Source organism: Vicugna pacos, unplaced genomic scaffold, assembly GCF_048564905.1.
Source record: "Vicugna pacos unplaced genomic scaffold, VicPac4 scaffold_21, whole genome shotgun sequence".
Lineage (NCBI taxonomy): Eukaryota > Metazoa > Chordata > Mammalia > Artiodactyla > Camelidae > Vicugna > Vicugna pacos.
The window spans coordinates 20,841,246-20,866,242 of NW_027328742.1; the positions used below are offsets into that span (position 1 = coordinate 20,841,246).

Consider the following 24,997-nt stretch of genomic DNA (forward strand, 5'->3'; position numbering starts at 1 on the left):
GGTTCCTGGCTGTCGCTGTGAGACGTGCGTGACGGCGCTGCCTGGCCGGCGGTCACTGGTGAAGAAGTGGCCGGCTCGGGGGTGAGCAGCTGCCGGGGACGCTGTTGGAGGAAGCAGTCAGTTTTTTTTTTTTTTTTTTTTTTGCTTTCAACTTTCCCTTGCCATTTACTGTACTTCGCCTTCATAAAGGGGCAGTATCGGGTCTAAAATCCATGCCACTCTTTTGTTCCCTGTACGAGGCTGGTTTTTCTGAGTATCAGGACAACATGGCCTTCTCCGAAGAGGCTGGCTCATCTGGCTCTGGTGGAGAAATGGACCGCTAAAGGGGGCCGTAGGTTCCACTCCGCTCCAGCCAGTGGGCATTCAGAGCCGGGTCTGTGGTTTGCTTCAGCAGCCGTGCAGGCCTCCCTGCCCCGGCCTTTACTTTTAACCCATGCTGGCAGTAAAGAGCTGACTCCGTGTCTGTTGCAGCTGCCGTCCACCACTGACGGCCGTGTCGTTAGTTTGCGGTAGTGAGACCCCAACACCCCAGTCAGCCGTGAAGGAAGATGCTTTGGCCGACCTAGGACCTTGCATTCTCACCCCCAGCATGGTTCATCCCACCTGGGGGAAGGGTTTGGCCACCACCATCATGCTGACCGTGAGGCCTTGTTTCTCCTTTCATGCTCTGGTCCAAATGTGGACACTTCATTTTTCACTGAATTTGTCTCGCTTGAGACAGGCCAGAATATCTGAAAGAGTCCATCACATACTGGGTGGGGAACAGAACAGAAGTAAGTGTCGCAAGTAGGAGGAGTCTAGGCTGTCCGGGTTGGCAAATGCAGGCTGGGATCTGTGATGGCCGGGCTGTGCCCTGGACACAGACATTTCCTGTGGCTCCTGAGAGCCCAGGGGTCGGAGTGAGAACAGCCTTGCCTGGGTTCCTCCATCCTCTTCTGCTCACTGGCAGGTGTGTCTGCTAATTAGGAGCTCCCCCAGACCTCGGGTCCTTCAAAACTCAGACCACGGACAAACCTTGAGTCCCTTCTCCTGGGCCTCCTGTGTGAGAATCCAGTGCCTTCTGAGGTGACCAGCGGCAGGAGATGCCTCCCCCTCCAGGGAGCACCCTTTGGAGGACTGTGACTCACTGCACCATGCTGTGAGCTTGTGGGGTTCCGGCCGTGGTCCCTGCAGAACCAGACTTGAGACTGGCTTTCCGACAGAAATAACAGGACTGATTCCTGAGCAGGGCTGGGGGGAGGGAACAGGGGAAATTGAATGTGACCTCAAACACCTAAGTGGGTGCTGGGTCTGTTACTAAAATGGGGAGCCTGGGAGGTACTTGCCAGGAATCGAATTCCAGAGTAAATGGTGGACATGGGGCATTTTTAAGATGCCATTTGTCATCCAAGTTAGGACTTCAAAGAGGCACTCGGGTCGGTGAGCCTGGGGCACAGGTGAAGGTGCCGGACTAGAGATACACGTTGGGATTCATCCCTTTTAGCTGGTGTTCACAGCCTTACGTGTGGGTTAGCACTTCTCAAGGGGTGCAGACTGAGGCTGAGGGAGGGCAGGGCTGTGCCTCGGTTGGAGGAAAGCCCAGACCATGCAGCTTTGGTGTGTCAGTCAGCGGCATTTGTGATTTTCAGAGCAATGCCATTTATCCTTAAGGGGCCGGGTGTTCGTCAGGGCCAGCCAGGATGAAATCTAAAGGGAGGGTCGTGGCCACGTGTGCGTCTTGGGAAGATGCAGAGGCTGTAGTGTCTGGGAGGGGAGACTCCTCAGAAGCTGGAGTTGGATTGGGGAGTGGGGAGAAGGTAGTGACACTGACCTGTGAGGGAGGGAGGGAGGGAGGCCTAAGGAGTCCCCACCCTACCGGACTCTCTTTCCCATGAACAGAAGGCAGCCAGACAGAGGATCTGAGATGACAAGGGATGGGTGCTGGGAGGGGAGCCAACCTGGAGAATGGTGCTTGGACAGTTCTGGAATAGTCTCCCTGCAAAATAGAGTTAAAAAAAACCCAGACTCTAAAGAATATTGATAGTAACTGGGGAGGAGGCAGTTTTTCTGGCCTCCTAAGGGTAAGTCATATATCCGGGGATACACAGAAGAATCGGGCAGTCTCTTGGGGGGCTTGATCCTTACCAGAGGCAACAGTGCAAGTTTAAAGGGGGAGAAGGGCAGCGAAGGGAAACTAGCCAGGCCCCGTGTCAGGTACCAGTCGGCTGCCCTAATTGTGTGTTCCATTCACATCCATCCCTCCCATGTGGGCGGTGGCAGCCCCCTTTTGCGGATTGGCAAGCCTTCTCAGAGGGGTTAAGGTATTGGTCCGTTTAGCGGCTAGTAAATGCTGAAGCAGGATTCAAGCAGGGCCTTGGCAGACTTCAAGGGCATGTTTTCTCTAATTCCGGTTCCTCCCTTTTGTACGTGGAATGGTGAAGTGGGTCAGTTTTGGAGACTTTCAGAAAAAGTGCGATTTAAGTGCCTCAGGACTGTTTCACAAAGCTCAGTGTTTTTTGATGGTTCGGAAGCAATGCAGTGCTTTATGCCCCACAGATGTAAGGTCTTACTCGTTTGACGATGACGTGGTTGCAAATGACGTACAGGTGCAAAACCAGACTTAGCAGCTTCTGAAGGGAAACTCTCCAGTTCTCCCCTGATCGGCTGTCTTCCGCGGGATGTAACCCTGCTGCAGCGTAGGCCTGAGGTTTTCGTATGGACTGAGGGTTTGATAACCAGTGTTAACATAAAATGATCAGATGGAGAAAATCGACGTTGGCAATTTATTTTTGGGTTTCATTAGATAAGATGCATTATTGGTTAATGGTCCATATAACATATGAAATTCAGTACAGAACATTTAATTTCTTACTTTCTACTTAGAACTGTCTTCCATTGTAAGGTTGTCTGCTTTGAAAATTCAGCTCAGCCACTTGGCGCCTGTCAGTGTGTTGGTGTGATTGCATTTACACAGTGCATGTAATCTGGGCTTCCTTAGCCCTAAACACTCCAGTGCAGAATCATGGGCTGTAGCAATCACTTAGTTTTACAAATACTTCTGAAACTATATGATTCCAAAAAAAAAAAAAAAGGAGAGAGAGAGATTGCCTTTATCAAAATTCTTTTGGAATTTAAATGCAAACTGTTGTTGAGCAGTTCTGGCTTGCTTTATATATGAATATATACATTTCTTTGCATGTAACTTGGTTTTTGAACTAGAACACCAAGCTCTTGCTTTCCATGAGCCACAAAAATCCTACCCAAATGACACACGTATGAAACATTTTATTATTTTTTTCTGAGAAAGAATCCTTAAATTTGGGACTTGGGTTTTGATTCTTCTTTTTGCTCTTCCCAACACTCTTGCCATCTCACTCCTTATTCCCATGTGGCCTCCAGGATGTCATGGTCTCAAAGGAGTGGGTGGACAAACACCAGTTGGTAGCCATGCAGTGCTGCTGTAGAGGAAGCACAGCCAAGAGCTTAAGGGCATTATCAGAGAGGACTTCCTGGAAGAAATGGGCTCTACATTCAGTTCTGAGGACAGAGTAAGAGTCAGCCAGGAGAAGGAGTCCAGAAGGTGGCTCAGGTGGCAGGTGCAGCCCGGGCAGAGGCCTGGAGGCTTGTGGGTGGGGACTCGTGGAGACTGCCCTGTGCGGTCCAGGGTGGAAGGCGCCCCTGCTGGGGAGGACACTGGAGAGGTCCTGGGAGGAGGGCTTTGGAGGAGCTTGTGTTTTATTAAAACTGACACAGGAGGCAATGAAGGGTGTCAGCAGGAAGTGACCCTCAGGAAAGGTACTTCTGGTTATGCTTCTGATATTCTACTGAAAGAAGGGCCAGAACTGGCGAGAGCAGGTATGTCTCTCCCTTCGAGACCCACCCCGTCATTCATTTATTCATAACACGCGCACTTCTGAGTGTCTAGGGGAGAGAGGGCGGACCCACATTAATAAGCAAAATGTATTAGCTTCTTGGGAGCTTAGCAGTATCAGAAGTTGACTTAGCCTAGAATGTTCTAGGAACAGAGGAACAAAGTGCGGAGGTTGGAGGGAGGGGAGGCTTCCTTGAGAAACAGTCAAAATGAGCCTGGAGGCAAGTGGGAAGTAGGAGCAGGTCAGGGGGCCCCTGATGTCACTGGGGACCTGGGTACTGAGGTGAGGCTGGGCGAGCAGGGTCAGGGTCAGGGTCAGGGGTGAGGCTAGAACTCCACCAGGGAGCCTCTGAAGGGTTTGAAGTGGGGTTGCGCTTTGGGAAGGCTGCTCTGGCTCTGTGTGTGTGTGTGTGTGTGTGTGTGTGTGTAGCGGGGAAGAGGGGGAGGTTGCCACCAACTGGCGGGGTCACTGGAAGACCAGTCACACTCTGGGAGGTGACCAGTGGGAGAGGGGCGTCGGGGCTGCTTGGGGACGGCAGGGGCAGTGTGGATGCCGGATTTCCTTATGTGGAGGGCTTGTAAGCGGGGCCGCCGTAGCGGCACCTTGTGGCTGGAAGAAAACAGATGGAGGCCGCCAGGTGGTATTTCCTCTTCTCTCCTTCCCTGCCTTGCCTGATGATCTTAGCTCAGCCAACATTTGGAACAGAAGAGTTACGTTCTAGGGTAGCCCAGTACTTTGTTGTGCCTGTTCGAGTGAGATCAGATAGGACATAAATTTGTGTTCAGATCTGGATGTGCACTTAGTTACAAATTTCCCGTCTTTTGGATTTCCATAGGGGTTTTTATTCTTAATAAAGATTGCTTTCTTGGTGAGAGGAAACTTAAAACAGCTGTTGTTTTTCTAAAAAAGAAATCATACGATTTAAGAAATTTAATATTCAAAAGAATAGGAATATTTAAAAATGATAAAGTAAGGTTTTGGGGTAGTTTCTTTGGTTTCTGGCTTAATGTGGACTTATAGCCTTAGCATTACTTAATAGCACATCCTTGTCAGTATTTAAAGAGCTGTTAGTGAGCGCCCCAGGACCCATCTCTCAAAGCATCATTAAAGTTTGCTCTGAAATAGTGAGGTCATAAAGGTTTGTTTGCACAAGCCAAACAGTTGGTTTATAATATGCAGCATATTAGAAAAGTTTGCTGAGCTATTTCGGGGGCCCTCTCATCCTAGTTCCTATCTCCAAGGTGGTTCAAAGTCCAAAAGGCGGTCAAGCACTTAGTCAGATAGGTCCCTCGTAAAGAATGCCTCCCACATCACGACGACAGACTTCTTAGGCCAGCTGAGAAGCTCCTTCAGTTCTGCGCCCGTCTCGGCTCTAAGTTGATGTCAGTCCTCCAGGATCCAAGAAAGCCACGTTGGAAAACAAGTGGTGATTTTGATGGGACAGGAGATCAGTCATTTGGGGGGCGAAGGGTGGGGTAGGGAGAGATACCAGCCTGTCTGTCTGTTTTCATCCAGTGTGGGAGCCGTCCCTAAGAGATAACTCGAGAAGAGAGAAACGGGGAGTTGACAAAGAACACGTGCGGTGGCGTGCCCTCCCCCCACCCCAGGAGAAGGCCAAGCCAGAAGTCCCTCCGGATGGCGGGCTCCGGACTCCGGCTTCCAGGGGAAGCGACTTTTTTTCCTCCTCATTTCAGGCCCGGAAGAAGAGGGAGAGGCAGCGTGTCCTTCTCGGGCATCCGCTGTTTCTGAAGCACGCTTGTTGCCGAAAGATCGGGCCCCGTCCCCGACGAGCCCAAGAATCCAGAGGCGAGGTCTTGGAGCTTAGAAGCAAAGAGGCCATTTTATCGCTCTGCCGGGCAAAGGGGATTCACAGCAGGCTAGCGTCTTCAAAACTGTGTACCCACCTTGGGGATGGAGTGGGTGGGGTGGTTCTAGAGCCATAGCTCAAACAATCAAGCATCGATCGCCATCCACAGAATCGTTTTCTCAGCGGAAGACTCAGAATGGTGTCACGATGCCTCCCAGGTGACCCATTCTATAGAGGCTGGCGGTTAGATCTCGTTATCTCATAAGCACTCAAGGCGTGGCCTTCTTGGTCACTCAGGCTATTTTGTCAGGTCACTAGTCCCGTGACCGACCTCCTCCTCGGAGAAGGACTCAGAGACCCAGCACGATGATGACTTGCAATGACTGAAATACAGTAGAAACAGTAAGATCGATAGCTTCCAGTTTCAACAACGGGCCTGGAACCGTGAGCAGCAACCGGTCAGTCAGAACAGTTGATCGTTTCAAGGGTGAGCATAAGAAACCGAATGAAATCCCCCCCAAGCAAATGAATGAATGAATGAATGAATGACCTAATGATCCTCCCCTCCCCTCCCCCGCCTAAAAAAGAAGAGGCAATCCGTTAGCCTAATTCCGGCCATTTTATTCATCCTTCTTCACCCTGAAGCCCCGATCAGCCACGTGCCACAGTGGTCTGTTTTCTGGTTTCCTTCACCACCCTAACCCCCACCAACGACCACCCCGCCAACATCCCCCCATGCTCAACCACGGCCCCAAGCGCGGGACTGGACGGGGGTGCAGGGGGCTGAGGGGGCGGCGATGGCGGCTTGAGGTGAGGGTGGGGAGTGTTCCGCCCAGATCGTATAGGAAGCTCAAACACAGCTGCAGTACGAGAAGAGATGGTAGATTTCTGTGAGTCCTCCCTCCTCTTAAAATCCTTCCTAAGGAGGAGACAGACAGAAAGAGAAACATCACCCTCACTCCCAAAGCCTCCTGCGCCCTCGATGCGCCCCAAAACAACAACAAGGAAAACGAAAACAAACACAACCACAAATAACTCGCTATCCCTGGGGAAGAAGGTTTCGAAGGCATGGGGATATCATTCTAAACTTCATTCCCTCTTCATCACATTTCATGGAAACCGATTGCGATCTATGAGGCCCTGTGAAGGTAGGGGTTGGGGGGTGTAGGGAGGAGGGAGGGAAGGGAAAGGGGGAGGGAGAGAGAGAGAGAGCGAGCAGAGGAGAGGAGGGATAAAAGGGGAGAGGACAGGAAAGGAGAGGAGGGAAAAGAGGGGAGGGAAGGGGAAGCGAGAGGAGGCGAGGGGAGAGGAGAGGGGTGGTGGGGAGGGGAGAAGAGAGGAGCGGAGGGGTGAGGGGGGAAGGGAAGGGAGAACAGGGAAGAGGAGAGGAGGGGAGAGGAGAGGAGAGACAAGGGAGACAGACAGACACGCATGCGCGCGCGCACACGCACACGCACACACACACAGACACACGCAGAACAGCGAAATGGAGAGAGAGGCAGAGAGAGACAGACAGACACGGATCTAGGTCAGGGAGACTACACATGGGTGTTCTTCTGAGTGATATTATGTGTTTTCTCAATCGCCACCTTTGGAGATAAAAATCGCTCCCACAAGATGAAGGGAGTCCTTCTGCCACCGCCCCCGGCCCCGCCCTCCAGCACCGCTTGTGTTTGTCAGGGATTCCAAGCCAAAGCACGTGGAGGAGCGGGAGAGCTTCCTGGCGGCCCAAGGGGGAGGAAAGTCCGGCAGCATGAGAGAGGTGGTTGGCACGGGGAAGCTGGAGGCAGGCTGACGAGAAGATGGGTGAGGGGGCAGGGAGGAGGGTTTCCCAAGTTGGAGAGCCAAGACGAGGGACGGGAGCTGTCGGTGGTCGCGTTCTGACCCTGACCCCGACCCAGACTGGAGCGGATCCCTGAAAGGAGGCGGTTCGGGCTCTCCGGCCGAGAACGCCCCTCTCTTCCTCTTTGTGCAGAAACACCTTCCGCGGACCGAGAAAGTCCATCCTGAGACCCTCGTCGGAAGAGTCCTTTCCAGACCCATCTCGATCCTCCTGGGCCAAGGGGTCCAGGGGATGGGGCGGGGCCTCCATTCGCTCCGTCTTCCGTCCGTCCATCCACAAGATCTTGAACATCCATGTAGGATTCCGGATGGTAGCAGTTTTCCAGGATCCTCCAAATCCTTGTAAGTCCTCTCCTGGCAGATTCGACCCCTAGGTCGTACCGCGCAGCACAGGGCACTAGATTCAGTCCCTCGGGGCGAGGGTTCCTGAAAAAGACCAGGAAAAAGAAGAACACAGTCACTATGGTGTGCACCAGCCAGAAACCAGCACAACCTCGTCACTCTTAACAGACTTGCCAAAGGCGGGGTGGGGAGAGAAAGTCATAGGATGGCTACCATCCCTTCCACCCCCACCCCACCGTCATCCCTGCTCCCCCTCCCCTCCCCCATTCCTCTCCCCTCCCTTCCATCGACACCCGCCTCCCGCTTGTACCCCACTCCTCTGAACCCAGCACCACCCACCTCGGCCTGGACGTGCTCAGCTCAGCTCGGCTCGGCTCGGCCCGGCTCGGCCCGGCCCGGCCCGGCCGTCCGGTCGACTTCTTCGCAGGGTCTAAAATAGCGCCCGGCCGACAGGCAGGTGGCACACGGCACCCGGCAGGGGAGCGAGCGGGACGGTTCGGGATCTCTGGGCGGCGGGGACACGCGGCAGGACAACCAGGAGCACGGACGGCCTGGCGTGCGTTTCTCTGCTCCGGGGGGGGGGGGGGCTCGACCAGGGACCGTGGTACGGGGAACGGGGACACACACACACCGCACACACACACAGACACACACACGCACACACACACACACACACACACACACACACACACACATCCCTTCACCCCCACCCCCACCTCTGACAGCTTTCGTTTGTTTTCGGCCGACCGTCCCTCGATGAGGGACGAGTGCCAGGGCTGGGGCTGGGGCTGGGGGGGGGGTTGGAGTTCCTCCCTCCACAACGACCCCACACGGGCCCTTTTCCGGTCACCCGAGTCCTCTTCCAAGTCAGACCACAGGCCTCCGTCAGCCGGCGCGAGCACTCGGGGAAAAAGTCGCCATCCTCATCGCTCCACTCCACCTCTACACGTGAAGAACAGTTCCCAGCCCACGCCACTCAACCCCACCCCACGCCCCGATGCCACCCACCGCAGTGTAGAGAAACGAGACGAATCCACAGACGTCCATCCATCCGATGAAGAAAAGGACGGCCCTATTCCAAGGAAGCATAGATATCTAGGTAGGAGATTCATCGAGTACTATGGAGGCGGTGGGAAGGGGGGGGGTTGCGGTGGGGAGGGTCTAGAGATCCAGCAGTAGAGCCCGTGCTTAGCATGCAAAAACTAAAGGCCCAGGGTTCAATCCCCAGCACCTACTCTTCAAAAATAACCCGAGGAGAAGCAAGACGGCGGAGTAGAAGGACGCTCGAAGCTCACCATCTCCCACCAACACACCAAAACTCACACCGACGGACCCACTCGGCCAATCAGAGCACCTGCGGAACTCCGACAGAACACCGCCCTCTTCGAAAGACAAAGACGCCCAAAATCTGGTAGGAGAAAAGGAGAAAAGAAAGAGTAAAAAGCAAAACAGTGCGGGAGGGACCGGTCCCGCGGGGAGGGAGCGGCAGAGGAGAAATAGGGCTCGTCGGAGAGGCCGGCGGGACGGAGGGGGCGCCCCCGAGCCTCAGATCTGCCCGGAGCACCCCTTGGCCGACCGATCCAAGTGAAACGGGCACAGCGGGTCCCCGCGATACGCAGCCCGAGTCGCAGGCCGGCAGCCGGGGGCCGGGACAGGCCGCACGAGCCGGGCGGAGGACCGTGCCGCGTGCGCCGTGGCCGGGAGGGGATACAGAGCAGAACAGCCCGCCCGCCCCCACCCCCACCCCCACCGCCACCGCCACCCCCGTACATGACGGGAAAAGAAAGGCAAAGCAACACGGCCGGTGTGCCCTGGGGGGAGGGGCGCCGTAGCCTCCGTCTCCTCAGACCCGCGGCGCCATCACCGGCGCTCCTCGCGAGAAGAGAGGCGGGGCGCAGCCACAGCCGCCACAGCCTCCGGCGCGCAGCATGCGGGCGGGGGCGGGGCCGAGACTCGAATCCGCGCCCGGGGGCTGCGCAGCCTTCTAGGCAGGACTGAGACTCGTTTACAGCCCGAGGCACGTAGGATATTTCTGCCCCGGTACCTCAGAGAACTCGCGCCACCGAGACTAAGAAGGAGCCGAGTTCTGGGACGCAGCAGGGGCGGGGCGGTTCCACGGTCTTCCCCGAGCCCACCTACGGAGAGGAGCGCCGCCGACCCGAGGCGGAGCACACAGCCCGCACAGAGCAGCGGAACGACCGGGGCCGGGAGAGGGCGGGCGGCCAGCCAGCCACCCTCCTTCCCGGCAGGAACGCAGCATCCGACCGCGGTGCCGGGAGGGGGCGCGACGTACTAGCCCACAGGCACCGAGAGCGGCACAGACCGAGGGCGCCGACGGAGGGCCTGCGGAAACAGCAAGCTGAGTTCACGGAAACAGGGCGACGACAGAAAGACTTCTCGGTGAAACCGTTAAGAGCGCGGCGTCTCCAGGAGAACACGTCCTCCCGCCCCCCCTTTTTTTTTCCTTTTCCTTTCTCTTTTTTAATCTCTCTTCTATCGGTTTTACCTTCTGCTACCTTTTTAACCTTTACTTTTGAACAGTCGTATACGTTTACGGTTTTAATCCCTTTTAAATGTTTCACTGAAAATCTTTTTATTATTATTATTTTTAAACATCCACCCCCTTTCCTTTTTCGTTCTCTTGGTTTTGATCTCCTGTTAGTGATTATTCACAGGTTTCAGATATCGTTTCTCGATTTTTTTTTCTCCATTTTATTAAGGTTACTAAAAGACGTCTCAACTCGATCGCTCTTCTGCTTCCACTTACTCTTCTATTATCGATTACACACTGTCTTCAAACCTTTTCTTTCTCCCTCCTTTTAAAACCCTGTGTTGTATCTCTTGTTCAAATCTGTTCTATTTCCGATTACCTTTTAAAAATTTACTTTTGAAACAATTGTGTTTTATTTTCTGATCTTTTCTAGTTTTTAAAGGCTTTTAGAAGACGTCTCAACTCGATCGCTCTTCTGCTTCCACTTGCTCTTCTATTATTGATTGTACACTGTTTTCAAACTTTTTTTCCTTCATTCTTTGAAAATCCGGCTCCCCCACCCCCCTCCCCCTCTCCCCCTCTGTCTCTGTCTCTGTCTCTATCTCTCCCCCTATCCCCCTCTCCGTCTCCCTCTCCCTCCCTCTCTCTCTCCCTCTCTCTGCCCCCCCCCCCTTTTAAAGTTTTATTCCTGTATAGGCTTTAGATAAATACATAAACTCCCTAAGGACCACGATAGATAACTGATACTCCTTAAGCCGCAGGGCCAGAGAGATAGGAGCAGCATGAGGAAGCAGAGGAACCACTCCCAATGAAAAGAGCCAGAGGGGAATTTCCCTGAAAGCACGATCCACGAAATAGACACGGATGGCCTGCTAGATCAAGATTTCATAAAAGGAGTGATCCAAGTACCGAAGGAACTACAAGAGATAGTGTTTACATATATACTGTACGTCAAAAACGAAATCAAGGAGAACTGGTAAACTCATTGGCTGACATGAGGAGTGGTCTAAAGGCTGTCCAAAGGAGGCTAGATCACGCCGAGGAGCGAATAAGTGGCCTAGGAGACAGGACAACAGAAAGAACCCAATCAGAACAGCTGAGAGAAAAACAAAGAGCAACGAAAACAATCTTAGGGACCTACGGGACCATCGAAAGAAAGCGTGCCCATCTACGCACAATAGGGGTTCCAGAAGGGGAAGAAAGAAGCAAGGGGATCGAAAAGGTATTTGAAGAAAGCATGACTGAAAATTTCCCAACTCTAAAGAAGGAATCAGATAGCCAAGTCCAGGAGGCTCAGAGGGTGCCAAATAGGAGGAACTCAAACAGACCCACACGGAGACATATCCTAATCAAGACGGCCAGAGTCAAGGATAAAGCAATGATCCTAAATGCCTTTAGGCAAGAGAAAAGCAAAGAGTGCGTTCCAAGGGAACCCCCATAAGCCTCTCAGCGGATTTCTCTACACAAACACGTCAGGCCAGAAGGGAGTGGCAAGAGCTATTGAAATTCTTAAAGGAAAAACAAAACAAAAAGATGCAGCCTAGGATACTCTATCCAGCAAAGCTATGCTTTAGAATAGAAGGAGAGGTAAAGAACTTCACAGACAAGCAAAAACTAAAAAGAGTTTAGCAACACTCAACCCATGCGAAAAGAAACATCAACAGGTCTACTCTAAATAGAGAAGCAGCAGGATGGTACAAAAATGAGACACTCATCCCCGGAAAGGTGATCACTACCGTTCATTCCAAACAGAATAAACACAAAATTGTAAAAGAAGACATCGAAATCATCAAGAGTGAGTGGCAGAGGAAGCAAGGAAATAGAGACTTTTTCCCCCCCTTCTCCTTCCTTTCTTCCTCTTTGAAACGTTTTGTTCACGGTAGGATGGGCTTGAGATTCTATTACTATCTGTTTCGTACAAACAGTTACAGTCCTAGGTGAAGAGATTTCCAAAAGCAAACGAACAAACTAACAAACAAAACAGAAACAGACCGACAGAATACAAACTTGAGGTTGTCAGGGGTAAGGGCGGTGGGACGGGACTGGGATTTCAACATGTAGAATAGATAAACACGATGGTACCGTGGAACACGGCGAAGTACAGACAGGCTCTCTCGGTGGCTCACAGCGAAAGAGAACGGGACAAGGAACATACGTGTGTGTTCATGTAGAAGTGAAAAAAAAACCAAAAAACAAAAAACAAAAAAAACCAAGCCTAATGACGCCTACCCGCCCGAAGAAAGTAAAGTCCATAGAGACGTACACGCATGCATTACACACATCACATACAGACAAAGACAGACAGACAGACTTAAGCCAAGCATGCAAAATAAAAATCCCTCCACGACGTGAAGCAACCCATGTCCTCCAATAACCAAGGACGCCCGTTTGACTGCAGATCCTTGGGGCCGCAGGAGGCCAGGTAAGCCGCATAGGCACACGGAGCACAATCCCTCGGGCCGCGGGGAGCCGAGAGGCCCGCGACGGCTGGTCGACCAAGGTCCATGGGCAAGAATCCGCTCGGGGATCCCCTGACGACACGGGGAGCGAGAGGGCCGCGACGTACGTTCAACTTCGTTGGCGGTATCCACTCGGAGATCCACCAGGGCCGAGGGGGCCGCGTAGCCCGCAGGACACAACGGGATCCACCGTGGTCGCGGGAGCGACTGGGACGCGAACCACATGGGACACTCGTGGTCCCGTGCGAGGCCCGCTGGAGCCGTGTGGAGCCTCTGCTTCTGGTCGACCGCACGTCGACCCGGAAAAAGAAGGGGAAGTCGGCCTGCCTGGGGCCACGACCACCCCGCGTCCACGACGCGCGGGCGCCACAGAGGCCCGTGCGCCGGTGGGTCGCCTCGGGCCGGCGAGGTTTCACAACGGGGCGCAGCCGGCACCGACACGGCGCGTGCCGGCTCGGACACCCCACAGGCGCCCGGGGGTTCCCGCCTCCCGCAGGGACGCGTTGGGGGCGCGCCAAACACGCGGCCACCGACCGTCCGACGGGCCGCCGGGCGAGGACCCCCCCGACGCCCGCGGCGGCGGCGAGCGACGTGGCGCGGTGCCCCGGCCCCGGGGAGGCGGAGTCTGGGGGACGACGAGGGACGGACCCCCCGAGTCCCCACGGGCCCGACCGCCCCGACCCCAAGGCGGACGGGCGACTCCCCCCTAAGGGTCTTTAAACCTCCGCGCCGGGACGCGCTAGGTACCTGGAGAGGGCGAGGCGGGCGAGTCGTGGACGGCAGGACCCCCCAGCCCCAACCGTCGGCCACCGCCCCGACGCCGACCGCCACACTCCGGCCAACGACACGGGGCCACGCCGGGCACCGGCCGGCCCCCGCCCCACCACCGGGTCCCACACCGCCAACGCGTGCCGACGGCAACCTTACCCCGTTCCCCCCGCGTCCAGACAGACCGCCCGCCCTCCTTCCCACCTCCACCCCCAAACCCAAAGGCCCTGCAGGGCCACCAACACGCACCCGCGTTCCGGGGTTCCCCTTCTCGCCACGGGGGACGAGGGGGGCCCACGATGCGACGCGGAGCACAACGGGCGGGGCGCCTTGGGCGTGTGGGGCGGGAAGCGAGAGGCGAGAGGCGTGCGCCGGCCGGCAGGCCCGGCCGGGGAAAAGAGGCCCGAAGCTCGCTCGGGTGGGGGGGAAGCCGAGAGGCACGTGGCAAGGCGGGGCGGCGGGATCGGAGGAGCAGAGGGCCGACGACGGCCCGTGGGGACCGGCCCAGGGCGAGCAGCCGGAGGCGGCCGCGGCCGCGGCCGCGAGGGGCGGCCGGCGCCGGAAAGACGAGGGCGCGGCGTGCGGAGGGGGGCTGGCACAGCCCACAGAGCCCTCGGACCCTCCTCTCGGCAAGTGGCGGGGAGGCCGGGCGGGGAGAGAGAGAGAGAGACACGGTCGCCGGAGGCGCCGCGGGCAGACGCGGCGTCGCCTCGGGACAGGAGGCCTTCCGGCCGAGACCACGGCTGGGGGGGCACGCGGTGCGCAGGAGGAGGAGGGGGCGGGGGGAGACGGGCGGGGAAGGGAGGCGAACGAGAGCCGCCCCACAAGCCGTCCCTTGCACGCCAACCCGCCACTGTTTCCCTCTCCCTCCCCTCCGGGACGACCGCCGGCCCGGCCCGGTCCGGACCGGCCAGGCCACCCGCCCGCCCGGGCAGGCGGGGCAGGCCCGCCCGCGGCACACCTCCGGCCGCCCTCTCCTCCCTCTCCCGTCCGTCCGTCCGACCGTCCCGCGCCGCACGGGTGGGAAAAGCGAGCGAGCGAGCGAGCGAGCGGGCGGGGCGGGCGAAGGCGCTGGCCAGGCGCCCTCGCTTCGCTTCGCGCCGCTCTGCTGCGCACGCGCGTTAACGATCCTTCCCGCAGGCTCACCTAACGGAAACCTTGTTACGACTTTGACTTCCTCCCGATAGTCAAGTTCGACCGTCTTCTCGGCGCTCCGCCAGGGCCGTGGGCCCACCCCGGCGGGGCCGATCCGAGGGCCTCCCAAGGGCAGGGACTTCATCAACGCAAGCTTATGACCCGCACTTCCTGGGAATTCCTCGTTCCTGGGGAAGAGTTGCAATCCCCGATCCCCATCACCAATGGGGTTCAACGGGCTACCCGCGCCTGCCGGCGTAGGGTAGGCGCACGCTGAGCCAGTCAGTGTAGCGCGCGTGCAGCCCCGGACACCGAAGGGCATCACAGACCTGTTGTTGCTCGATCTCGCCTGGCTGAACGCCACTTGTCCCTCTGAGAGGTTGGGGGACGCCGACCGCTCGGGGGTCGCGTAACGAGTTAGCATGCCAGAGTCTCGCTCTCGTTGTCGGAATTAACCGGACAAATCGCTCCACCGACTAAGAAGGGCCATGCACCGCCACCCACGGACTCGAGAAAGAGCCAGCAGTCTGTCAATCCTGTCCGTGTCCGGGCCGGGCGAGGGTTCCCGTGTTGAGTCCAATTAAGCCGCAGGCTCCACTCCTGCCGGTGCCCTTCCGTCAATTCCTTCAAGTGTCAGCTTTGCAACCATACTGCCCCCGCAACCCAAAGGCTTTGGTTTCCCGGAAGCTGCCCGGCGGGCCATGGGACTAACGCCGCCGCCTCGCCAGCCGGCATCGTTTATGGTCGGAACCACGACGGTATCCGACCGTCTTCGAACCTCCGGACTTTCGTTCTTGATTAACGAAAACATTCTTGGCAAATGCTTTCGCTCTGGTCCGTCTTGCGCCGGTCCAAGAATTTCACCTCTAGCGGCGCAATACGAATGCCCCCGGCCGTCCCTCTTAATCATGGCCTCAGTTCCGGAAACCAACAGAATAGAACCGCGGTCCTATTCCATTCTTCCTAGCTGCGGTATCCAGGCGGCTCGGGCCTGCTTTGAACACGCTCATTGTTTCCAAGTAAACGCTACGGGCCCCGCGGGACACTCGCCTAAGAGCATCGAGGGGGCGCCGGGAGGCAAGGGGCGGGGACGGCCGGCGGCTCGCCTCGCGGCGGAACGCCCGCCCGCCCGCTCGCTCGCTCCCAAGAGCCAACTCCGAGCTTTCCAGCCGCAGCAACTTTAGTATACGCTCTTGGAGCTGGAATTACCGCGGCTGCTGGCACCAGACTTGCCCTCCAACGGATGCTCGCCAAAGGATTTCCAGTGGACTCATTCCAATTACAGGGCCTCGAAAGAGTCCTGTAGGGTTTGCCGTCACTACCTCCCCGGGTCGGGAGTGGGTAATTGGCGCGCCTGCTGCCTTCCTTGGATGTGGTAGCCGTTTCTCAGGCTCCCTCTCCGGAATCGAACCCTGATTCCCCGTCCCCCGTGGTCACCATGGTAGGCACGGCGACTACCATCCAAAGTTGATAGGGCAGACGTTCCAATGGGTCGTCGCCGCCACGGGGGGCGTGCGATCCATCGGCCCGAGGTTCTCTAGAGTCACCAAAGCCGCCGGCGCCCGCCCCCCAAACCCCGTCCGGGGCCGGGGGGAGGCTGACCGGGTTGGTTTTGATCTGATAAATGCACGCATCCCCCCCGCGAAGGGGGTCAGCGCCCGTCGGCATGTATTAGCTCTAGAATCACCACAGTTAGCCAAGTAGGAGAGGAGCGAGCGACCAAAGGAACCATAACTGATTGAATGAGCCATTCGCAGTTTCACTGTACCGGCCTGTGCGTACTTAGACATGCATGGCTTCATCTTTGAGACAAGCATATGCTCCTTACTGGCAGGATCAACCAGGTAGGCGAGGTAGGCGAGACCGCGCGCGCACACACGCGCGCGCACGCCCCGGGGTGGGGGAGCGCGCGGCGCGGCGGGGCGGAAACGGGACCGTCCGTGCCGGACGCGGGGTGCGCGAGACGCCAGCGGGGGCGCGGGGCGCGGCGCGAGGGGAGGTGGCGGAGGACGGAGCCGGCCCCGAAGGCCCCCCGAGCCGCCACCGCGGCGAGGGGGCCGACCGCCACGGGCCCGGGGACGCAGACAGCGCAACGCTGCCGGCGCGGACGGAAGCGTAACGCGCCGTGGCGCGGCCCCAAGGGACGGGCGGACGGGGGAGAGGACGGACGGACGGAGAGAGGACAGGACGAGCGAGGAAGCAGCGGCCCACGGCCGGCGCGCCCGCGGACGGGCGACGCCGCCTGGAAGCCGGCAAGCAGGAGAGGAGGGCCGTGGAACCACCGCCAGGGGCCCGCGCCAGCAACGCAGACGCGAGTCGGCCGCCGGGGTGCGACACGGGGTCTCACCGCCTCAGGCCCTCCGGCACGGGGGCGGCCCCGCGGCACCCAAGGCGCCGACTGGCTCTCTCCTCGGCACCCCACGGCACCCTCACGGGGGCTCAGGGCCACCCTCGCCCGACACCGCAGAGCCTCAGAACGGCCCACCGCAAGGCTCTCCCGCCGCACCGGCCGGCGCTGCCCTGCCCCGACGCACACCCAAACGTTCGTGCCGTGCCGTGCTGAAGCACCCCGCCTACCCCGGCGGGTCCGACGACGCTTCACCCGGGGCCATCTCCAGTGGAGGGACAGCACCCACACGCGGTGAGGCCACGTTCTGGTCCAGGGCGCGGGGTCGGCGGGGGAAGGCTCGGCGCGGGTGGCCATCGGTCCGGGCAGGGGAGGGCCGCCGACGACGGGGAGGGGCCGCTCGCGCGCAAGAGCGACGGACGCAGCAGGGGTGGGGGGTGTGGGCGGGCACCAGCCCAGGGAAGGGGAAATCCCGAGACACGACCGGGCCGCCGGGGAAACAACCGCAGGATCCCACCGCCCCCACACGTGGGGGCGGCCCCACGACGCCCAGGACGCCGGCCGGCCTCCGCCAACCCTCGGCGGTTCGTCCCACACCCCGGCCCCGCCGCCGGGACTCGCGCGCAGCAGGCTAACCCCCAACTCTAGAGGATAGCCCCTTCCGCTCGCTCACTCGTCCGTCTGTCTCGTCTGTCCGTCCACCACGCCACATCATCCAGCTTCGTCTGGCTCGCCCCCCGGCCTCGCGGCCCGGGGAAACGCTCCCGAGCGAGGCGGCCCGACCCGTAGCCCACGCATCGCCACCGGTGGCTGCGCCTCGGGACCAGAACAGGTGGGGTGGCTCCTCGCGGCGGGGAGACAGGGGGGCACAGAGTCGGGGTGCACCGCCTTCCACCCCCCACGGCACGCGCCGATGAGGCAAAGGCCGCGCGCACACACGGCCCCGCGCCAGACGCCGGGCCCGTCCCGGCAGAACCCTCCCCCGACTCGGAGGGGGGAGGCGCGCGCCACAGCAGGCAAAGAGCAGCACACGGCCCCACCGCGGGGCCCGCGCAACCCACACGCCAAAGCGACGGGGCCCTGCCCACACGCTGTGGCAGTCACCCCCGTGGTGACTGCACGCTCTGGATGGAGGAGCGGCGGCTGGGGGTTGTCCGGTACCCCAAGGCTCCCCTCTCAGATCGCTAGAGAAGGCTTCCTCTCACCGAGGGCACATCGCCCCCTACCCAGCGTGCCCCCTTCAGGCCTACGGCAGTGCGCCAAGGTGGACGCCAGCGCTCGGCTGGGCGGGAGGGGTCTGCGGGAGGGGTAAGCGGTGGGCCGAAAAGCGAGCGTTCGCGGTCGGGACCGGGGAAAGCCCGTGCCGCCTCGCGAGGAGGCGCACCCAAGACTGCGTGGGGACGAGACACACGCGCGCCCACAACGGCCCATCACCCGGCCCCACCACGTTCGCTCCCACGCCCGGGCGCGAACCCCGCAGAGGGGGACCCACCCGGCGTGCGCCCGGCCACATCAGTCCCCCACGGTACAGGGTGAGGGCGACGATCAGGAGGCGGCCCCGGCCCCACCGCGGGTGGGGAGCGGCCACGCCTCGCTTACCATCTCGACCCCTCCGCGCTCCTCAAGAGTCGCTCGGGACACACGACCACCACAGGGGTTACCCGAGAGGACTCGCTGGGGACCGGGAGCGATGCCACCGCTCGGCCTCGGGCACCTGAGGGACAACCTGGAGCGCTCCAGGGGCACCACAGAGGGCCAAGGTGAGACACACGCTCACACCCCGACCAGGGGATAACGTGGCGTGGCGGCGGGGCAGCCCTCCCCCACTGCGGGGGAGGGCCCCTCGCGAGACAAGACGCCGAGCAGGCCAGGAGGCGAGAGTGTCTGCCGCGTCGCAAGACCCCGGCCCCGCCAACACCACAAGGCACGGGAGACCGAGGCCGGGCCGGAGTCCGCACCCCTTCCTTGCCCCGCCACCCACGGGCGGCGGAGGAGAAGCGAGGGGCCCGCGGGCAGAGCGAGAAGAAAGGCCACGTTTACCATGAACGTCCCGTCCCTCGTCTGGCGCGGCTTAGGCCCGGCCCGGGAGAGCATGACACCACCGCATCAGTCAGGTGAGCGAGCGAGCGAGCCATCGGGCAGGGAAGCCCCAGAGGGGAGGGCGCGGCGAGGACAACCACAAGCGGGGGGCCTGCTTCAGCCTCGCCAGGCGCCACCCACTCCTCGGTCCTCTCCAAGGAGAGCGGCCAACGACCCCAGGCGGAGAATGCCTGACACGCGGCACGGAGCGTATGAGGGTGGGCTCGTGCCAGCCACCACCGGGTGCCTGCGACGGGGAGCACACGGGGTATAAAAGACCCACGTCGCCACCTCACCCCACCGCCCTCGGGCCACCGGAGTCTGGAGGCCGCACCACGGGCCACGTCAGCCGGACGCACACACGAGAGCCGGCGCGCAGGCCCGGGCGGGCGGCTCGAGTGTCAGAAGCAGAATCGGGTGCTGCCAGGCCAGGTCTCATGCAGAGAAAAAGCCCAGAACCCCACACGCGTCCGGAGACCCAACAATCGGTGACAGACACCGAGGAAGACCGTGTCACCACCTATCTGCTGGCACAAAATGCCCGACACGACAGAAAAAATGACAGCGCCCGGAAACGGGTCGGGTCCACGATTTGCAGGGGGGGCCCCCGGATCTCGGTCCGGCCACCTGCCCCCAACCCTACCCCCATTAATGGCAGACCCGAAGCTCTCGGGGGCCATCTGATCGACCGTCGCGCGGGGGGGGGGGTGGTAGGGGGAGGGGCGAGGGGAGGGGTTTAGGGGGAGGGGCGAGGGAGGGTTTAGGGGGAGGGGCGAGGGGAGGGGTTGAGGAGGAGGAGGAGGAAGAGGAGGAGGAGGAGGAGGAGCAGTGGGAATGGGAAGGGACGAGAGGGAGACGGGATCGGGATCGGGCCGGGGACGCCCTGCCCGTTTCTCGCCCGCGTGGCCGGGGACTTGGGGAGATGCCACAGAGGCGCCTCCGACGAGAGGGCCCCCCACGAGGGGCCGCTCCCGAGCACCGGGCCCCGGGCCCCGGGCCGGGGAAAGCCTGCCTCCCCCACATCCCTCGCAGGACGCCCCCGTGCCGGTCCCCGAGTCCGGATGAAGTCTCGGTCCCTCAAATGCCACCGGAACCCACGCGGGCAGGCTTACGGGCCGGGGGGCGCCCTCCCTGGCCTCCCGCGCCAACAGGGGCCGGCCCAGCCACGTCTCCGGATCCATCGGGACTCAGAAAACATTTCATCCAAGGAGGCGCCTCCGACGACCGACCGGGAACCCCAGCGCGCCAATCCCCGGCCTCACCGCACTGGGCCCGGGCCGCTCCTCGCCTCAGGAGCAGTCGTCCAAGGGACGCAGACGAGGGCCGGACCACCTAGCCGCCGGCGGCCCGGGCGCGGGACACCCTGTCCCTTTCCCCCGCGGCGGCATGGCGCAGGCCGCGTCCGATCGGCTCGGGTCGGTCCCCGCGGCTGGAGGGGCACAGGCGGATGCTGTTCGACCACACGGCCACACGGCCACACGGTTTCCCCCAACACACGAGATCCTGGGAGCGCGGAGACAGTCACCCCCTCATCGGCCTGCGAGTCCAATCTGTGCCGAGAGCAGGACGCGCCCGCGGCTCAGCGCCACGGGGACTGTCACCGCCGGTGTTTTGGAGGCCAGAAAAGACTGGGATAACATAAGCCAAAATATTGCAAGGTAAAGAAACACTGCCCACTAAGAATACTACACCTGTCCACAAAAGAAAAAAGAAAGAAAAAAGAAAAAGAGAGAAAAACTGCAAGACAAACAGAAAGTTCAAAAATGACAGCAGTAAGTCATTCTTGATCAAACATTATTTTAGCTGTAAATGGGCTAAACTCCCTAATAAAAAGATACATAGTGGCTGAACGGATTAAAAAGCCAAGATCCACCTATATGCTGTCTGCAAGAATTCATCTTAGATTTAAGGACACACATAGGCTGAAAGTAAAGTGAAGGTAAAAGATATTCCATGAAAATGGTGACCGAAACAAAGCAGGAGTGGCTATTATAATTGTCCCAGACAAATGTGACGTTTAGCCAAAAATGCGACAAAAAATGTGTTATGTAATTATAAACACGTCAGTTCACTAGGAAGTTATAACAATTGCAACTACTTATACACATCTAATAGCAGATCGTCTAAATATGTGACGCAAACATTGACAGACCTGAAAGGAGAAATTTAATGCAGTACAATAGTTAGCATCTCTCTATCTGATTATCAACAGCGGATAGCACATTGAGACAGAAATCAATAAACAACCACTGGACCTAAACAACACTTTAGACAAATGGACCTAACAGACATACACAGAACTTTTCATCCAGTTGCAGAATAATTCACACTCTTTTCAAGTGAAAACAAAACATTCTCCAGGATACATCACATGTTATGTCACAAATTGAAGAAGATTGACATCATACCAAGAATCTTTTGTTGCACCATGAAATGAAACTAGAAATCAATTACAGCACAAAATTAAAAAACTCCACAAATACGAGGAAACTAACTAACACAATCTCAAAAACCACTGGGTCAAAGGCAAAATCAAGAGAACTGCCGATTATAAAATTTGAATTTGAGAAGTCATAACTCACCTCTTCTCTCTAAGACTTTTAGATAAAACTAGACTCATCACAAGGCGGATGTCTGTTACTTAGGACTTATGAACTGTGACTAATGGCAAATGATACCTCTACATGGAACAGAACACCTCTCATGTGAAACATTTTACTAAGTGCTTAGGAGTATTGATTTTTAAACTGAGGTCATGTTTAAAGTGTTCTGTATAGAAATCAGTGAATTAATTGTCAATGTCTATTACTCACTTCAATCACAGAGAATTCAGATGCCCAGCCCTGCACATGACTGAAGAGGATTCACGCAGATCTTGGGGCTAGCAGGTGCAGATTCTCTAATAACTACACACCTCAGATGTCCATTACCCGACGTGTGGACAAAGTCAGCATCACAAGAGACAAGCACCACTCGGAGGGTTGGAATACTCAGATTTATTACACTGGCGGGCTCAGAGGGGCTTCTGCTCTGAAGCTCTGAGCACCTCCAAACCTTGTGCATTAGGTTTTGTAGAGTTAATTGCAAGCATGGGGCTATAGCCAGTAAGGTGTGAACAGCAAAAGCAGGGAATCAGTACACTGGAATTTATCTATTAGGAACAGATCATGCTACTTTTGGGAGCCCATGATTGGGTTAACAAATTGTAACAGACCCCAGCCATTCGTCTCCTTAAAGAAGAGCAAATGTGCTCAGTTGACTGCCTTGCAACCAGGCACCTGTGCATCCGCACGCCAGTCTCCTGGCCATAAAAAGCAGAGACAATGCCTTGCTTGCATAGTTGAGGTTTTAGATAGAACTCTGCTCATTGCAAAGCAACCACCCAGGCCCTCAGCTATAAACACTGGGTGTCTCTGCTGTTAGATAGTCTTCTTTGCCCAAAACAAGGAGCTGGCTGGGCTGGTGGTCTTTTCTAACATATCTATAGGGATATATCTTGTTCCCCTCTTCCCATGACTTCCCCAAAGATAAACAAAGCCTTTGTACTCACTGTGATTTCTACAATCTCAATCCCACCCTGTCTTTCCTTAAATTCCTGCATTCCATCACACAACCGTTAGTGATTTTTCCTTTGATTGTACACAATAAATGTGGGGGCATTTGAGAGGCTCGTGGAGTTGGCTCCCGACTCCCTCTCCCTCTCTTGACTTTTTCCACAGAGTCTTGAGTAATTCATTCCGTCTCAGTGGGACTTCTGCTGGCCAGAACCCAGTTACTGGCACTTGTTGGGCTAGGACTTATGCGTTAACTTGTTAGCCCAGTAAACCAACACTTACTAAACTTCAGACTTATGAGTTAGCCCAGCAGTACTTAGATCAGTAAACTGACACTTATTACACTTAGATTTAAGGGTTATCTTGTTAGTCCAGCCTGGCTTTTCCTTCTCATTATGAGAAAATGTCGATCGTGGCAGTATTTTGCCTTGAAAATGAGATAAGCTAAGAAGCACATTTTAAATATAAAATATTTTAAGTACAAAATAAGTAGTTGTATTCCTTTAAAGGCAGGAAATTAAAAGCATGATAAACTCTGACTTTGACACACTTAAAATAGAAAAGTCAACATAATGTGTTTTCATACACCTCTTTCCCTGTGTCAGTAACTTCTCAGCCCCCTTCACGTTACTCCCGAGTCCCCGCCCGTGACCTGTGGTGTTTACCTCCGACCACACGGGGAAGGGGGGCCCAGGCAGTGAGAATGAGGGGCGCGAACCCTCACCCCGTCCCAGCAGCTGAGGACAACGGCCGAAGCGGGTCCGCCGGCGCACCCGTCCCCTCCCTCCTGGACTGGGAACCCAGCTCGGCCAGGTCCACACACACCCCGGTGTGAAGCTGGCTTAGCATGCGGGGAAACCGGCATCACCTCAGACAGCGAGCGAGGAGCGTCCTCCTCCTGCAGGAACGAGGGCCCCGCGGTCCCGAAGCCGCCGTGGCGCCGCCCGCTCCGCCCCGAGGAAAAGGAGCGTCGCCCTCAGGGAGGACGCCGACCACGGCTGTCGCGGAATGCGCATGCGCCCCACCACCTAAGACCTGTTGGCTTCGCGCGCCCCCTGCAGATCCTTGGGAGCAGTGCTGGATGTTCAGAACTCACCGGAGAACACATGACCCGTCCCAGCCATGACGCTAAATCACTGGAAATCTCAGTGCCCTGGTCTCTTTGTTAATGTCACTGGTGATGCTCTGATCCAGCCGTGTCTGCTCTCTTGCCTGGATCATGCCTCACTCCTTGGAACCACGCCTGGATCAGATGCAGAAGAGTCTCAAATCCCATATTTAGAGATGATCAGGGTTGGTCTGGAATCCAAACCCAAATCTCTCAACTCCCTGGGGTCCTCTGAGGAGCGTGGCTTTCTCAGAACCGTCTGTTCCATGTCAGGAGCAGACCAAGCCTCAGGTAGCTTAGAAGGAATGTCATGCAGCCCATGCTTTGGACAGTTCTCAGTCCTGACCTGCATCATCTTGAGACCCTTTTGTAATTTCTAACACCCTGTTTTCTCATACCTGTATTGATGGTTATTGATGGCTAACTGAAATGTTGTTCTTATAATGCAGAGGTGCTATTGTTCTTCAGATAACAGAATATTTTGAAGGGATCAATTATTTATCACTCCCCCTAATTAAACATACTTTTAAAGCTAGAAATTTTTCAGGCGGGCAATCAGGTCCTCTTCTTGTACCAGTTGCTGTGGTGCTGGGATTATCTGGTCTGAGCTCCAGATCCTGATCCTTCTGGTGGCTTATGGTGATACCCGTGTGAACATGTTTCTCCTTGTGCATCTGTGTGGAAAGGGGACAGCCCTGTTCCCAGATGGGACAGTTTCATGCTGACGCTCAAAGCAAGCACAAAAAAGAATCACAGAGTCCCCAGTACCAGCTCTCCCAGGTAGAAACGCCACCTCCATCACAGTGTTCCTGTGCTCCCATCAGGCCTTCCCTGCTCCCAGCAGGTCCTGCATGAGCAGTGTGACAGGTGAGTGCCTGTCCCAGCACAGCATGGTGGTGACAATCCCACCTTAATCTGTTTACCTTTGGAAGTTCCCACACCTCTCTGAGCTTCACTTTGCTCTTCTCAAAGACAGGGTTGTATAGGCATGGACCCCACAGGGTTATGGGAGGAAGTCATGGTACATGCTCACCTGGCCGCTGGCTCTGCAGAAAGGGCTACTGGGCGTGCTGTGTGTCTTCACATTCATCCTTCTCTCTCCCCAGTGAAAATACTCTCAGCCTCATCCTTCCCCGGCCTGTGGCCTTTCTGCATTTGCAAAAGAACATGCCACAGCACTTTAACCATGATGCCCTCACAGCCTCTTCTAGACGT

The 24,997-nt window shown here is 57.4% G+C and overlaps 3 protein-coding genes across 3 annotated transcripts in view; 1 reads left to right on the forward strand and 2 right to left on the reverse strand.

Moving 5' to 3' along the window:
- The window catches only part of LOC140694378 (uncharacterized), a 19,438-nt gene extending 12,068 nt beyond the window's left edge, over positions 1–7,370 (forward strand). The window contains exons 6-7 of the mRNA XM_072957647.1: positions 5,367–6,145; positions 7,339–7,370. The gene's annotated coding sequence lies outside the window, so the exon portion shown is untranslated. The remainder of the gene's footprint in view (positions 1–5,366; positions 6,146–7,338) is intronic.
- LOC140694379 (uncharacterized) lies at positions 6,303–23,798 on the reverse strand. The gene is made up of 5 exons (XM_072957648.1): positions 23,771–23,798; positions 23,543–23,729; positions 9,078–9,250; positions 8,851–8,914; positions 6,303–6,577 (listed from the first exon to the last, which is right to left on the reverse strand). Exons 1-5 carry the CDS (start codon positions 23,796–23,798, stop codon positions 6,310–6,312), a joined length of 720 nt encoding a protein of 239 aa, XP_072813749.1. The 3' UTR covers positions 6,303–6,309.
- Positions 10,135–16,571, reverse strand: LOC140694332 (uncharacterized). Its single transcript, XM_072957615.1, has 3 exons — positions 14,372–16,571; positions 12,775–13,071; positions 10,135–10,185 (listed from the first exon to the last, which is right to left on the reverse strand). The coding sequence occupies exons 1-3, from the start codon at positions 15,116–15,118 to the stop codon at positions 10,135–10,137; spliced, it is 1,095 nt and encodes a 364-aa protein (XP_072813716.1). The 5' UTR covers positions 15,119–16,571.
- Positions 23,799–24,997: the final 1,199 nt, after the last annotated feature.

What these genes read in the sequence shown, in the direction of transcription:
- LOC140694332 (XM_072957615.1), bottom strand. Translation starts at nt 15,118, where the DNA reads ATGCTAACTCGTTACGCGACCCCCGAGCGGTCGGCGTCCCCCAACCTC. An exon ending in CGGCTTGTGGGGCGGCTCTC is followed by an intron (nt 13,072 to 14,371) that starts GTTCGCCTCCCT and finishes GCGGTCGACCAG; the next exon opens with AAGCAGAGGCTCCACACGGC. An exon ending in GGCCCGAGGGATTGTGCTCC is followed by an intron (nt 10,186 to 12,774) that starts GTGTGCCTATGC and finishes CTGTTTCCGCAG; the next exon opens with GCCCTCCGTCGGCGCCCTCG.
- LOC140694379 (XM_072957648.1), bottom strand. Translation starts at nt 23,798, where the DNA reads ATGGCTGGGACGGGTCATGTGTTCTCCG. An exon ending in GACGGGTCATGTGTTCTCCG is followed by an intron (nt 23,730 to 23,770) that starts GTGAGTTCTGAA and finishes AAGGATCTGCAG; the next exon opens with GGGGCGCGCGAAGCCAACAG. An exon ending in CTCCTCGCTCGCTGTCTGAG is followed by an intron (nt 9,251 to 23,542) that starts GTGATGCCGGTT and finishes TTCTCCTACCAG; the next exon opens with ATTTTGGGCGTCTTTGTCTT.